The 13,978-nt window shown below is 37.8% G+C and overlaps 2 protein-coding genes and 1 long non-coding RNA gene across 5 annotated transcripts; all 3 read right to left on the minus strand.

Moving 5' to 3' along the window:
• Positions 1-2,937: 2,937 nt before the first annotated feature.
• Positions 2,938-5,531, minus strand: LOC104708554 (temperature-sensitive sn-2 acyl-lipid omega-3 desaturase (ferredoxin), chloroplastic). The gene is made up of 8 exons (XM_010425151.3): positions 4,647-5,531; positions 4,422-4,511; positions 4,261-4,327; positions 4,072-4,164; positions 3,788-3,973; positions 3,621-3,701; positions 3,389-3,526; positions 2,938-3,286 (listed from the first exon to the last, which is right to left on the minus strand). Exons 1-8 carry the CDS (start codon positions 5,123-5,125, stop codon positions 3,119-3,121), a joined length of 1,302 nt encoding a protein of 433 aa, XP_010423453.2. The 5' UTR covers positions 5,126-5,531; the 3' UTR covers positions 2,938-3,118.
• A 48-nt stretch (positions 5,532-5,579) lies between these two features.
• Positions 5,580-12,894, minus strand: LOC104708556 (uncharacterized). 3 transcript variants are annotated; one of them, XR_015564298.1, is made up of 24 exons: positions 12,570-12,889; positions 11,951-12,066; positions 11,601-11,685; positions 11,189-11,242; positions 10,940-11,031; positions 10,741-10,844; positions 10,396-10,471; positions 9,780-10,209; positions 9,223-9,555; positions 8,952-9,152; positions 8,726-8,824; positions 8,562-8,634; positions 8,346-8,473; positions 7,940-8,225; positions 7,635-7,870; positions 7,423-7,542; positions 7,169-7,286; positions 6,967-7,022; positions 6,750-6,843; positions 6,502-6,676; positions 6,361-6,429; positions 6,183-6,286; positions 6,047-6,109; positions 5,580-5,934 (listed from the first exon to the last, which is right to left on the minus strand). XR_015564298.1 is itself a non-coding variant. In XM_087462681.1 (24 exons), exons 1-24 carry the CDS (start codon positions 12,633-12,635, stop codon positions 5,827-5,829), a joined length of 3,291 nt encoding a protein of 1,096 aa, XP_087318807.1. In that variant the 5' UTR covers positions 12,636-12,894; the 3' UTR covers positions 5,580-5,826. The 3 variants fall into 3 exon arrangements, 2 of the variants coding, with proteins under 2 accessions (XP_087318807.1, XP_087318808.1); XM_087462681.1 differs by having other exon boundaries at positions 7,423-7,547; positions 12,570-12,894; XM_087462682.1 differs by lacking the exons at positions 9,780-10,209; positions 10,396-10,471; positions 10,741-10,844; ... (3 more) ...; positions 11,951-12,066; positions 12,570-12,889 and having other exon boundaries at positions 7,423-7,547; positions 8,952-9,148; positions 9,223-9,361.
• A 191-nt stretch (positions 12,895-13,085) lies between these two features.
• LOC104708557 (uncharacterized) lies at positions 13,086-13,837 on the minus strand. The gene is made up of 2 exons (XR_754774.3): positions 13,666-13,837; positions 13,086-13,513 (listed from the first exon to the last, which is right to left on the minus strand). It is a non-coding gene; the product is annotated as an uncharacterized LOC104708557 (long non-coding RNA).
• Positions 13,838-13,978: the final 141 nt, after the last annotated feature.

Consider the following 13,978-nt stretch of genomic DNA (forward strand, 5'->3'; position numbering starts at 1 on the left):
CTTTTGGTCCAATTGATTGGTTTATGTCTATGATCAATCCTATGATCCACGATTGGTTTATTGGTTAGTAAACCAGTGTAATTAACAATTTATTCTAAAAGTTTGTTTTTCTTTTTTTTTGGTTTAACAAGTTTTCGATTTTGATTTTGATTATTTTTTTTGAGTTGATTCAACATAAATCTAGTGTAACATTTACTTTTAACCTTAGCTAGTAAAATTGTCGAATTAAACTAGATTCCGATTCAGCGATTTTTAGATTTTGTTTAGTAAATTTTTGTTACAAGATTTTTTTTTTAAAAAACCCTTTCGCATGAATTGATCTTGCTATAAAAAAAAAATAAAATAAAAAATTGATCTTGCAATTTTTTTAGCATACGTAGCTGGTTAAGCTAGGTTTTGAATTAGATTTTTTGGTCCGATTGATTGGTTTATGTTTATGGTCAATCCTATGATCCACGATAGTTTAATTAGGTCTTTTGGTCCGATTGATTGGTTTATGTGCCAATCCTATAATCCATGATTGGTTAGGCAACCAATGTAATTAAACGGTTTAGTCTAAGTTTTTGGTTTGTTTGTTGTTTAACATAAATCTAGTTATTTTTTGTTGTTGTTAAAATTATCAATTTAAACTAGATTTCAGAGAATTGAAAATTTGTTCGGTTGATTTTTAGTTTGTAATTGAAATTGTTTGGTTTAGGGGGAGGTATTGGTTTAGGATTTAGAAAGAATTTTAATGACTTTATGTTTTTGCTGATTGTTAGAATCATAGAAAATTAAAAGTTAAAAATGAAGGATTCTAAGAGATTGTTTAGGAAGTTTTTTAAAATCTTGATGATTTGTTTTTTCTAATCTTGTAAAATCTTTCTATTTGATAAAAGAGTTTTCATGATTTTTGTTATGAAGGAAATGATATAAAATCCTAAACCAATAACATAAAATTTGAATTCATTAACAATCCAAGATTCTTTTGTTTTACTTGAATAACATAAAACTTTTAATGACTTTATAAAACTCTTAATCCAATAACACTAGATTTATCAAGATTTTAGATAACTTTTTACAAATCCACAACCAATAACACCAAATTTTTAAAGAGTTTTTAAAACTCTTGATTGAATAACAATATATTTTACCTAACTTTTAAAGTCATTAAAATTCTTTCTAAATCCTAAACCAATACCTCCCCTTAGTAAATTGTTTATATAATACGAAATTCTAAAATCCCACTGGCGGCTGTAAACAAGATCCCTAATACCTTTTCAACATCAAATTTAAGTTTTGTGATGAGTTTGCGATGTTTTTCATACAAATACGACTCAAACAAATTTGAAAGAGGGTAAGTGTAATAAATATGTTAGTATTTTTACGGTGTGTTTTGTAGCTTTTCAAAATTTGATATTTTTGGAAATCCTTATTTAGATGTCTTGAAAATCTTTAACTATATATTTTTAATATTTTCGTTTATAAATTTGCGGAAATATCTAACCTATTACTATAGATTTTTTAGTAATAGGTTATTATTTAAATTGGAACAAGATATGTACATGAACACCTTGTGACAAGATCACGTTTTTCGAAGATATATACAATCTGGTTAAAAATCAATCAAATATGTTGATGTGGTGTGGTGGCGACTTATTAGGTTTCATATTCAACAAACCCAAGTTCGATACCAACCAATCGCATTTTTTTATTGATTTTTGTTATTTTCGAAACTATAAACAAAAACATTACGTACGCTTCGATCTCGAGACATCAAAGACGTATACGGATGCCTAACCAACTGAGCCACTCTATTTTTCGGCATATCGCGATAAATGTATTCTTATATAGACTTGATATGGGAAAGCCAGGATTCGCCTCAAACGCAGAAAAGTTCATGCTTTTAATAATGAGACTTCTCAAGCCATTACGAGTGCAAATGAAAAGGACCAGAGACTTATCCGTTATCACAAAACTTAATTGTTGATATTGAAAACTTAATTCGTGCTATTTTTTTAATTGTTGGTATACCTTTATAATTTCCAGTTGATAATTATTTGTTTACAGTAATAGAGTCCCTTAAATCAGAAGGTGAAGACAGTGAAGACATCATTGAAGATGTTAAGCCTACTGGCCAGTCCAGAGCAGCTACACCACCTCCAACGTAACTGATCCTTTCACACTAACTGTCGAAGAGAAGCTGAATGTTGCATTGAGACGAGATGGTGGGCTCAGTAGCTTTGATATGTAGGAACCCTGTCAGTTCAAATTCTTAACCAAGAATATGGATTTGTCCAAGTCCAGCAGATACTCCAACGTTGTTTCTTAACTATTATATGTCCAAGGATTTGGAGGTTATCCTGTCTGTTTAAGACAGGTTTACATGTATATGTTTTTCCCATTCATGCAAATCTTTGATGAGGAACGGTTAGAGGAGGAAGAAAGGGACAATGATTGCTCACTCTCTGGATCAAAGAGAGACTTAGCCATGAAGGAGGACCTTGAGGCAATATATGACTGGAAACAATTGTCCTGTGGGCAATAAGATGTGCACCTCTGTTTGAGCAAAAATATTCAACCTGAATCTTCCAATTCAGTCTTGTTTCAATATTAATTCAGAAGCTTGATGTTGAAAGTTTGGCCACTGTGAAGGTCTGTTGCCTGTTGGTTGCATGAACCAATTATAAACCAAGTTTCTTTCCAAATAGCAACATACGAAAAAGAGTTACAAACTTTCTTCTAAACATGTTGCATTTTCATGGTACAAGAGAAAACCCAAACAGGAATCTTACCTTGTATATGCAAATGTATAGTCTAATATGATGTTCTTTTGCTGATCACCATTTGCAGATGTTAGGTATTGATTGGTCTTCTTCTGGTATGGCCGTATGGGACGTCTGAAATGTGTTGGCCGTGCTGACCTGACCCTTAGCAGGGGTCTCAAGAACAAGATCCTTTAATGAAATATATCCATCTGATTATATATTATTCATTCAATCGAGAGAGTTTTACCACAAGTTTCTACAAAATAATGCTTTTTAATCTCGACCAAAACAAAAAGGAACATAAAGAATGTGCCAAGATGAATTTTTAACTCGTCTGCCTGGTTCATTGCAGCCTGTTGTCAAGTTCTTTGTCAGTTGAGTTTTGGATCTTTCTCATAGTACACGACGTCTCCTGTATCGCTTACGAAATGGTCTTGTTTCATACTTTTTATGAGGCTTCCCAGTAAGTGAAGTGGGAGCGGTCCAGAGTTTTTCGGTTCTCTGTAGTACTTTCCTAGTACTGGTTTGGCTGCTTCAGTCTAGAAAAAGAGAAATGAAAGGTCAAGCACTTGAACACCATACCGAATCAAGTCCACTACAGAACAATAGTCTTTACTTAAAATCATCAAGAAAACTCTTACAGCTTCTACTAGATGATAATGAGGGATCTGCGGGAAAAGATGATGTATCACATGAGTTCCAATATCATGGTGGATGTTATTAATCCATCCGTAGTCACGATCCAATGTTGTGAGCCCTCCTCTCAGGTAACTCCATTCCTGTGTTTGGGTAAAGTACATGAAGCGTTTGAGGTTCTCACAACAGTGGCTCTCAGGTAACTCGAATACAAATGGTGAAGTTGATTTTGTATACCTTTCCACGGTACCAAGGGAGCTTGTCTTCATGTCCATGGTGGTGCAAGTAAGTGACGAAGTCCAACCACATTACAAATATCTGCATTAATAAACACAATCTGAGGTTTCAAAGGAATACAACAACCGGTTTGACTGAAATGGAAAGGCACAGAAGTAGAAGGATACCCAATAAGGGATGCCATATAGTTTGAGCATTTGGATTGGACCCATGACAAAGTTGAGACAAAGAAGCAAAGCAGCCATTGCAGTCCAACAGGCAGTTGATGTCAGAACATCTTTCTTCTCTTTTGGAAGAAACAAGTCACTGTCCGGATGATAATGAGAACCATTTTTCCCTGGACTTCTGTTCCACTGCATCACGAACACAGTGAATCAGATGTGAAACAGGAGCGTCTTCCACTTGATATAACCAAATGGAGTGATTATATAGTAAGATGCAGAAGGATTACCAAGTAGAAAGGGTATGCAAGCATTGGAAACGGCAGTGTAAACCTAAAAATTTGAGTCGCTTTTTCCAATTTCTTGTACATGCTTTCAGGCAACTGCAGTAACAAAAACACAAGCTCTATCTCTAAGTAAACAGCAAAGTAAACTGGAACCAACAACATCTGCGTTTGGTTATGGAGTTTACTACGTACAGGATGCCAAGATTCGTCATTCTCAACATGCCCATGGTTTTGGTGGTGAGTTCTGTGGCTAATTCTCCTATAAGGAAAAGTCAAATATGAACATGAAGAAGGTGAGATTCTGCAAGTGATTCTGTTTCAGAGAGAGAAAAAGGATTGGAAGCTAAACTCACCAGCCATGGTAAGGGACCAGAATTGAAGAATGAAGAAGATGACCTGCTACACTGTTCAGCCTTGGATCATTGGAGAAGCTACCGTGTCCGCTGCAAGGTAATCAAAATGAATACTTGGTTAGCAATATAGAAGGACACCAAAACAGAACACAAGCATATTTGTCAGTATCAGAAACCAATTTATTCCCCACAGAGCAGAGGAAGCATGAGGATTAGTTTTGTTACCAATCATGGCCAAGAACAAAGAGAGCCCAGAACATGGTTCCTTGAGCAAACCAGTAGAGAGGCCAGAGAAGCCAATTGTTGAAGTAAGAAGCTAAAGCAGCCAATCCAAAGACGATAGCGACATCTCTGACAACATAACTCATTGACATCCATGGATTCTTGACCCAACAATGCTTTGGTATGGCTTCTCTTATGTCCGCCAGATTGAACGGAGGAGGCGCACCTGGGTCGAATCTCTCCGTGTGTTCCTCCGATGGAGACTGAAGAGTTGTTAGAGGCGTGGCCACATTCAATGTCCAGTTCCTGGTTTTAGAGAAGAACCCTTCTCTGGAATCGAGAGAAGAAGAAAGAGGTGAAATTGTTGGATTGAATTTGGATTTGAATGTGGGTGTTGGATTAGAGACGAAAGAGTTTGTGGGTTTAGGATAGAATCTGGGGAGAGGTCTAATACCACATTCTGATAATACCCAGCTCGCCATTAGAGAAGAAAAGAGGATAAAGTCTCTCTCTTTATTTGCACTCTCTCTGAGTCTCAGTGAAGGAGGAGATAACGTAAAGAGAGAGAGAGAGAGAGAGAGAGAGATGAACTTGTGTTGGTTTAGTACTTGTCGTCGTGTATCTCTCTGTACCAGTTCTCTGTGCTTTTCTAGCTCAGACACACACGAAGGAAGGATATTTCTTTGTGAGGTCGTCTTTCAATTATCAGTAGTAGAGATATATGTGGTGTACAGTGTACTGTTCACTGTTGTGTAACCAGAAAGCAAGGAGACGAAAAAAAGCGGGATCTAGGGTTTAGGGCATTAGTAAAATGTGTCATACAATACCAAACTCAGTGTGTGTTACTCGTTACTGGTCAAGGAAGGCTGTGGGGATTAGGTAAAGGACGTGGTCCATTTTAAATGTTAGTGAAGCATATATACATCGTATAACATATTTAAAGCAATGAGTTTATTTTTTGACTTAAAAAATTCTGAAAGACAGTTACAGCATCCTCCTCATAAATAAGGGAACGAAAGCTCACAAGCAACTTCTCAAGTTAGAAGGGTTGTGTTCCCTTTTGGTCAATCTATTTTACAAGATTTGATTGATAAAAATTGTGAAAGAGAGTTTTTTCACCTGTGGGAAACAAAAGATAATTAATTTATTATATACGAAAGAACCCACAATGACTGCAATTTTCTCATATGTTCCACCATTTTCGCTTCTCCATTTGTTTAGCAAGTTCATGTGCCATAGATGCAAAGTTCTCAGCCCCGTCTTGAAGCTCAGCTGTGCGTTGGCTTATTCTCTGGCAGACGAAACAAGGAAAAGAGTTGTTTTGTAGTTAGAATCAGTGTTACATAAACTTGGAAACATGTCAGTTTAAATGAAGATGAAGTCTCTGCTGCATAAAATATGACCTCGAGTTTTTCTCCACGCTCAAGAAGTTTGTCCTTTGCTTGTGACGCTATTGCCGAGGTTTCCTGGAAAAATTACCCATATGTTAGAGATAGAAGCAGATAAGCGCTTTTGGATATCAAATAGGTCTTGACTCACCCCTGCTTTTCTGTATTTGGACTTAATTTCATCCACAGTTCTCGTTTTGGGTTGTGCATTGCTGGATGCACCGTCGAACAGTTTTTCCTTATCCGTTCTCTTATCTGCAAAGAAACCTTATGATTCGTCTGATGCATTCTCAATGATACTCGAACTTGAGGCTAACAGATATACTCACCTTTCTTTTCTTTTTTGTCTTTCTCTGTCAAAGGCAAGATGATCACAGGTTCATCTATCTCGATGTCATCTACAGAAAACCATTTTTAGTCAGAGGCAGGACACAGGGGACGAGTAACTTAGTATACAACATATTACGAACCTATGTTTAGCTCGATAATCTTTTCGTCGTCGCCACCGGTATCAGAAGGCTTTAAGTACGGTGGATTAGAAAAGATGTTCCCCAAGTGGGATAAATCTTGTACTTGGTCCACCTTCTGTTCACTGCTTGATCTGAAGCCTTTGATAATGTTACTTAGGAATTTGGGAGCGCCATCCTGTGGCCACAGAAACTTTTATAGCAAAATGGAGCTTAAGAAAAAAGGGTTCACATGTGAAAACAGAACATACATGATTTTTTTTATGAGCAGAGATATGGCTAAAGGTAGCGTCAGCAGCTGCTGCAAGGACTTTGTCATGAAGCAAAGGTAAAGACCCTGGGAGCCTGAGATGAATGCAGAGTTAGGTATTAGTAAATTAACTTCTACTTTGCTATGTTCAGCATGCAAAATTTCCTGTTGCAGTCACTGAGAAACCAAGTATGGAGCATCAAACAATAGGCCAGTACCTGAAGCCGTTTGCGTTGGCCAAAAACGAAAGGATGGCGATTTCACAACCATTTACCTGTAAAAATTAGTTTTTATTAGTCCTTAGCATCTGAGGTAACAAAAAGCATCCTCTCTGATGTTATACATGCCAACTCATCACAAGATCTAACTCGGCATAATTAGTACATCTCATGTTGAAAGCTCTCTTCTAAGAAGTCTCACCAGGACGACATGGCCGAAATCATCCGAACATACTGTCTTCTCCATGTTAGGCTTAAAGTTCCACCTAAGAAGTGAGAGCAAAGAGCTTTCTCCCACAACTTCAAGCTTCGGGAAAGATCTGTTCAATCAAGAAACTGAGCATTCAATGGTCCATTTATAGTGGCCTTCAGACTAAATAGTTACACGACTGGATTTGGTAACTAAATTTTATTTGGCATATATATGATACTTGTGGTATCCAATTAGAAAGTCACCTTATTTCAATATGCCCTGTTCTGTAAAGCAGGAGTACTGCACATTCCCTTCCATCTTTTTTTAGGACTCCCATCCAGCAACACGGCCTTGGAAGACTTACCTCCATATTGCTCTCAAGACTTCCCTAGGTATTGAAAGCAAGTCTTTGTTATCACAAAAATCCAGCAAGATACTTTAGGTATCATAAGTAAAGGTAGATCCTATAATAAACCTGAGACAACGACTTTAAAGAATACAAGCGGAGAGCATCCTCATAACATATGAGAAATAACGAGTTCGCAAATCTCTGATCAACAAATTTTGTTTCTGTGACAGGATTCTGTTCACCAACTGGTGAATGACTCTCACTAGCATCGATTATATGAGATCTGTTTCCATTTTTCTCCTTCCCAGTGATTTTTCCAGCTGGTTTTGCACTGGGCGTTTCAGAGTTCTCATAGCAATCCTCTGCAAAATAGAATTATTTTCACTAGATGCATAAGAAAACACACTTTTAAGTTAGTATCAGAAACCTACCTATAATGTGCATACAAATCGCAGTTGGGTTCTTTTGAGGTCTCAAGCATGAGGCGACTATTTTCCCAGTATTGCCATCCAAAAGAATGGTCTGTCCATCCTTGGTCATTGCGCACAAGATTAAATCTTCTTCAGAATTTATGGAATTCTGATTAGTTGGATCACTTTTTGAGTCAGTGGGAGCTGAAGAAGATTTCACATAGAGTGACTTGATCGGGGAACCTGAGTCAGATAAGCTATTTGTAACGAACATTACTGACGGGACACCAATATCGAGCATTGCAACCTGAAATATGAAACGCAAATTAAAACTGGTTTGAAAGTCATTTTTGAAAGTTTAACTTGTTTACATTTAATTATAAATAGCAGCTGTGTGCCAACACTTCAACATAGGTAAAATCCCTACCTTGCCACATTTAAATCCCACGGCAAGCCTTGTTGTAGACTGTAGAAATTCCAGGGAGCACACTGGGGAATCCAGGAAGGAAAATGCAGCCAACCATTGAGGACCATCTTCTTGATGCAAATGGTGAGCTACAAGTCACGAACCTATAACATGAGATAGAGCAGAAAAAATCCATAGTATCAACGTTGTAAAGATGAATTGTAAAAATAGGCAAACCTTTCTTGTCAGTGTTGGAAACAACTTCCAAAGTTCCTCCACTTTTATGGCCGACCAGGTTGAATAGGCGAACCTACAGAGTCAGAAATGCGAGGGAAAATCAGATGCAATATTCAAATCTAAGCTGGAATCAAGAAGGTATCAACAGAAACAGGTCTTCTTACCATACCACATTCGTTACCAACAGCCAAACAAGAAGTCTTAGAGCAGAAGCCAAAAGCCGTTACGGATGCATTTACTCCAGTTATTTCAATAACATTTGCCTGATCATTGGTAAATGAAAAAAATATTAATTACAGGTAGAACTTCTCATCAAAATATCAACCAGCTGACAGTAACACGAGTTTTTAAGATGAAGCTCAAAAGAAGAAAAGTTATAACATAAAATACCTTTGGCTCCAGTACATACATAAGAGACAGGCATGGATAGGTTGCATCCCATATTCGCACAGACCCATCTTGATAACCTGCCATGTACAGTCTTTCAAGCTTGTAATCATCAAGGTGGCTTGGAACACCACCTGTCAGAGGCCATTGTGCATTTTCTCCGGATGGAGTACGTGGTGTTCGAGCTTTTTCAGCTAAGACTATCTATCAGGAATAAGATATAAATTAATAGCCATACAATGGGAAGCAAAACTAGGGAAATTTGTGGGACTACCTCAGAAAGGGCTAGTGACGTTTTATCATTCACATTTAATGCAGAAAATGTTGCCACTGTCATATGTGGATCCATCGTTGGTACCGTCATAGGATATGGCAGCGGAGGTACGGAAATCTTATTCTCTTTCTGAGACATCAGAGAAGCCAGAGAGGTATCATCATATGCTTGCAATTGTCCAGGATTCGTCAATAGAAATAAAAACATCCCACTTTGCCTTGAACTGGCAATTGGAGACAAGACCATATCAGCAAATGAACCGCTAAGGGTCAGGTCAGCACGGCCAACACATTTCAGACCTCCCATACCAGAAGACCAATCAAGACCTAACATCTGCACATGGTGATTAGGAAAAGGACATCATATTAGGCTATACATCTGCAAATACAAGGTACAATTCATGTTTGCGATTCCCTTGTACCGTGAAAATGCAACATGTTCAGAAGAAAAATTGTGACTCTTTTCGTATGTTTCTCTTTGGAAAGAAACACGGTTTATAATTGACCCAAGATCACCAATCTGCGCTATGAACGTTTTGATTTAAGCTGAGTTCTTACCGTAAGTACTTCGTCAGATCCAATGATATCACCACCATAGATGAAGAGTTTTCCACCACTACTCTTGCGAGATACATCCAAACACCAATGCATAACAATGACAGGAAGTCTTTTCTCAGCCGAAGACAACTGTAACTTAACAACGTGATTAGATGGGTTCCCCTTTTGCCCATCAGAAAAGTCCCAAAATAATATATCCCCATCCACATAGCCAACAGCGAGAACCGAACCATCCGTTGATGCCCAACACAAAGAACTTATCTCTTTTCCATCAAGTTCAAGATCAGAAAACTCATCATGTGAGGCTTCAAGAGAATCACCGACTGTTTTACCCTCCACAGGTAGATCTTTGTTTCCTCGTACTAACACAACACGATCTTCTGATGCATCCCAAAGAAAAAGCAATCCATTTGAAAATGCGATCAACAATCTGCAGGGTAATTCATGAAAACTAACTATAAGAAAGATCGCATTCTTTCTTATAATACAATTTCATAGCATAGCAAAATGAAGATTTATAAAAAGAGGCACTTGAGTTCAATGATTAAATTTGAATTAATGAACTTATCTAGCAATGATAAGAACAAGCATGATATGAGAACAAATCTTATCTCACCTAGTTCCCCTTGAACAAGGCTGAGAAAGAATTCCAACAACCGGAAAATCAATAGGAGACGACAGCCCCGCTGCTTCTGCACAAAGAGAGAAATGGGAGAAAATAAGTTTGAAAGAATAACTTAAATGCAACTTTGGAGGTCTTTATGTTTGCATTAAATCTGAACTACCAAGTGGTTAAGGCTCCCTGCTAAGGATTTACTCTGCGAAATTTTTGGTGAAGGTAGATAGACCACTAATAAAACAAAATCATGACTAAGAGCTGAAAAGTGAAAACTAAAACTTTCTAAACTCAGTAGTGCTTCTACACACATTTGATCACCACATTAAAAGAGGAACCCCATACCAGCTAAAGCATCAGTTGGAACATAATAAGGAAGCTGCAGTAATTTCCCTTCGTCAACATTGTAGTTTAGAACAGACACCATACCGTACTCATCACCAACATACCTGTGAACGAGATAAGAAACACAGCTTATTACACCACAGTATCTATCAATGGAATAAAATTGCTCGAAATTTTAATCCTAAAATCAGCTCAATACATGTAGCCAGTGCCATGAAGGATTGCAAACGCAGTAATGTTTGACTCCCACTGTAAGCTTGATGCTGGTTGCCTAAGATCCAAGTCCCACACCTAATAAATAGGAAAACTTTGTTGATGAAACCAATCAAATAGGTTGTTGGGAAAAATAAGGAGTAGATGACTCTAAGGCAAGAGTCAAGAAAGCCATACAAAAGTGACGACATCAGCTGATAATAAAGAAATTTCGAACATCACACTGAACTATTACCTGAATCTCGTTTTCGTTTGAGATGCTGACAAGAAAGCCTTGGTTCTGCATGAACTGTAAACAATACAGATATAATGTCAAGTGGATTACAAATAATTGGGATCACAGAGCAGTTGGACTGTCCCAAGTTCACAAGCTAAGTTGATCTATCCAGAAGACTAAAGAGAAACCATTTCAGCCCACTACAGCACTCAAATAACATTGACTCAAAGGATATTTGGACATGAAAGTTAGTTTATTTTGTGATTGAAATTCTTGTAAACCATTCTTAAGAAGAAAGAGATTTAAGCTAGCAAAGCACGTCAGGAAATAGAAAAGGAGCTACAGAAGCTATAATCAGACACCAATATTTTGAAACTGAACGTGATCATAAGCTCTCAAAATATCAAGAGATGAACAGAATACCACAAACCTCTAAGTTTTTGAAAGGTAACTGCTTATGAGATGCAAGGATCGCCTCGATGTTATCGCCACCAATCACTTTTATCCTTCCATCCCTACAAAAAGAACACTATTTTTCACAAAGTCCAAATAAAATAGAAACAAGGGAGATAGTTGTTTCTCTCATCATAGAGATTATGGTAGCTAGAAAGACTCAAGAATGATTCAATTAGCCAAACTTCTAGTACAATTCCACCCCTTCATCTCAAACCATAATCTCCTTGGCATACACAGATGTTCGTTTCAGACTGAACTACACTGGTTAGTGGTTATTAAAGTAAGAGTGTTGAAGAAAATACACAGTCCTAGACAACAACTTACAATGTTCCCACAGCCAAGAGACATTGAATAGGGTCAAAGGCAAGAAGAGATGCCGTCGAAGGTATCCCACAGTGGGTGACAATATGGGGATCCAGGTCTTCTGCTATCAAACATCCCTGCAAAGATTCATACTACATGTGAACGTCTAAAGCAATGAAAAATAAAAAAAGCATTCCTGGAATATAGGGAGGGTTCGGAGCTGTCTTAGGTGAATCATGGAATTTAAAGACAACCAATGTATTTGTTGTGATGCATAATAAGGTAAGTAGCATCTGCTTCTGCTCAATCCTAAACGAGACATCTCTCAAACCATATCAATGATCGAATTCATATAAGTACATTTCTTTTCCTGAAGTTATCGTCTCCAACATATACTCTCAATCCTAGATTCGTGGCCATATATGGGTGACATCGACTACATAAGAGTAAACTATTCATTGGAAAGAAAATTTATGCAAATTTAATAACTTTTAGACCTAAAGGCATAAAATTTCACAAAACCAAAACAAAATTACAGCTGAGCCCAGAACGCGAAAAGCCTAAGCTAGTATACCGAGTGTGAAACTCCAAGCATCACAATTAGAAAATTTAATTAACAAAAGAGCTGAGGATGGGATACCCGAGGAGGAGGATGAGGAGGATCCTGACTGCCGGAGGATTTCTGCAGAAATTTTCTGACGAACATCGTCGAGCCAAATCAAGAAGAAGAGATGAGAGCCGACTGTTCAAGTCCTCCGATGATCAAATCGTCGCTTATGAACGAGGATAATATTTGTCAATCGAGACGATGCATCGGACGGAGAAAACGGCGGAGGCAAGAGAGTTCTGTTCGTCGGAATTTGATCGCAAAATAAAATAAAATAAAAAACAAACTTCAGATTCAATTTGAGAGAGTCAGTCAGAGACGAGAGGATGACCGATTCGATTTGAATTTCACTCAAGTCGTCCCAGGTTTTGTGTTTTCTTAAACCGGTTTCGGGCTTAACCATCATGAAATTCGGTTCGGTTCGTATCCTATAATGGAACGGTCCGTTTTTTTTTTTGCAAATTGGAACCGGTTCGCTTCTTAATTAATCTCTTTCTATGCTAACGTAAGCTAGCAAGATATATATGTTAAGCACTTTCTCTCGCGGGATTAACTAAAATAACATCCGGAGAATCTTGTTTCTAAATAAGGTTTTACATCCGGAGAACGTAGGCTTAAATATAGAATCTTAGACATAATTAATCATCCCATAAGTGTCAAAGCAGGAAGCAACATCTTATTATTATTATTATTACAGAAACAAAACCCTAACGAGGGATCGAGTGGATAGATCCGGAATTGCCTTGACGATTGAACTCGATTTTCTCACCGCAGTGACAGGTGATGTGGATCTGAACCTTGGCATCCTCCTCCCAAGTCACTTCCACCTCGGGGTGAGAACCACCGTTGACATTCTTGTGGACCTCTCCGCTCCTGTGACCACCTCGATCTTGGTTGTGGATACACAACGAGAACAGTGGTAACTGATGCTGAACATCTTGTTATCCCAGTGGTACCTCTGAATACCCAAACTCTTCCTACCAAGCAGAAGAAGAAGGGTTTAAGCGAACTTTTCAACAGAGAAACCAAATCGATCTTTTTCAACGAAACGAAACTGGGATAGGTAGCTGAGAAAAATTTACTCTAGCTGTCTCAAAAATTTAAAGTGAAGTGATGGATTTACAAGTACCTGAGAGGTTCCATTCCACAGATTGATCTTCTTTTGACGACGACGAGCTGCCAAGGGAAAAAGGAAGATCGATCTATTTTCCGTACCGTTTCCATATTTGCCCTAAAGCTTGCTATATACGAACGACAACTCTAATGGGCTCAATTACGTTAGATTAGGTGTGGGCCGATTTCTAATTTTCATGGGCCTAAAGTAATGTGTTAATTGGTGAGATCTCGAACCAAAACTACATAATACATCAATCCGAATCGACTTATCCAAACCAAAAAACTCGGTACCTTTCTTTGTACCCGGTCCAATTTACAATCTGCAA

This window comes from Camelina sativa, chromosome 8, assembly GCF_030686135.1.
Source record: "Camelina sativa cultivar CO46 ecotype springtype chromosome 8, ASM3068613v1".
Lineage (NCBI taxonomy): Eukaryota > Viridiplantae > Streptophyta > Magnoliopsida > Brassicales > Brassicaceae > Camelina > Camelina sativa.

Excerpts from the sequence above, each read along its gene's own strand:
- LOC104708556 (XM_087462681.1), bottom strand. The coding sequence starts at position 12,635 with ATGTTCGTCAGAAAATTTCTGCAGAAATCCTCCGGCAGTCAGGATCCT. Across the intron at positions 9,153-9,222 it reads CGTCACTAGCCCTTTCTGAG|ATAGTCTTAGCTGAAAAAGC; the intron begins GTAGTCCCACAA and ends TATTCCTGATAG. Across the intron at positions 6,287-6,360 it reads AGACAAAAAAGAAAAGAAAG|ATAAGAGAACGGATAAGGAA; the intron begins GTGAGTATATCT and ends GTTTCTTTGCAG.
- LOC104708554 (XM_010425151.3), bottom strand. The coding sequence starts at position 5,125 with ATGGCGAGCTGGGTATTATCAGAATGTGGTATTAGACCTCTCCCCAGA. Across the intron at positions 3,702-3,787 it reads TATATGGCATCCCTTATTGG|ATATTTGTAATGTGGTTGGA; the intron begins GTATCCTTCTAC and ends TTATTAATGCAG. Across the intron at positions 3,527-3,620 it reads TCCCTTGGTACCGTGGAAAG|GAATGGAGTTACCTGAGAGG; the intron begins GTATACAAAATC and ends ACCCAAACACAG.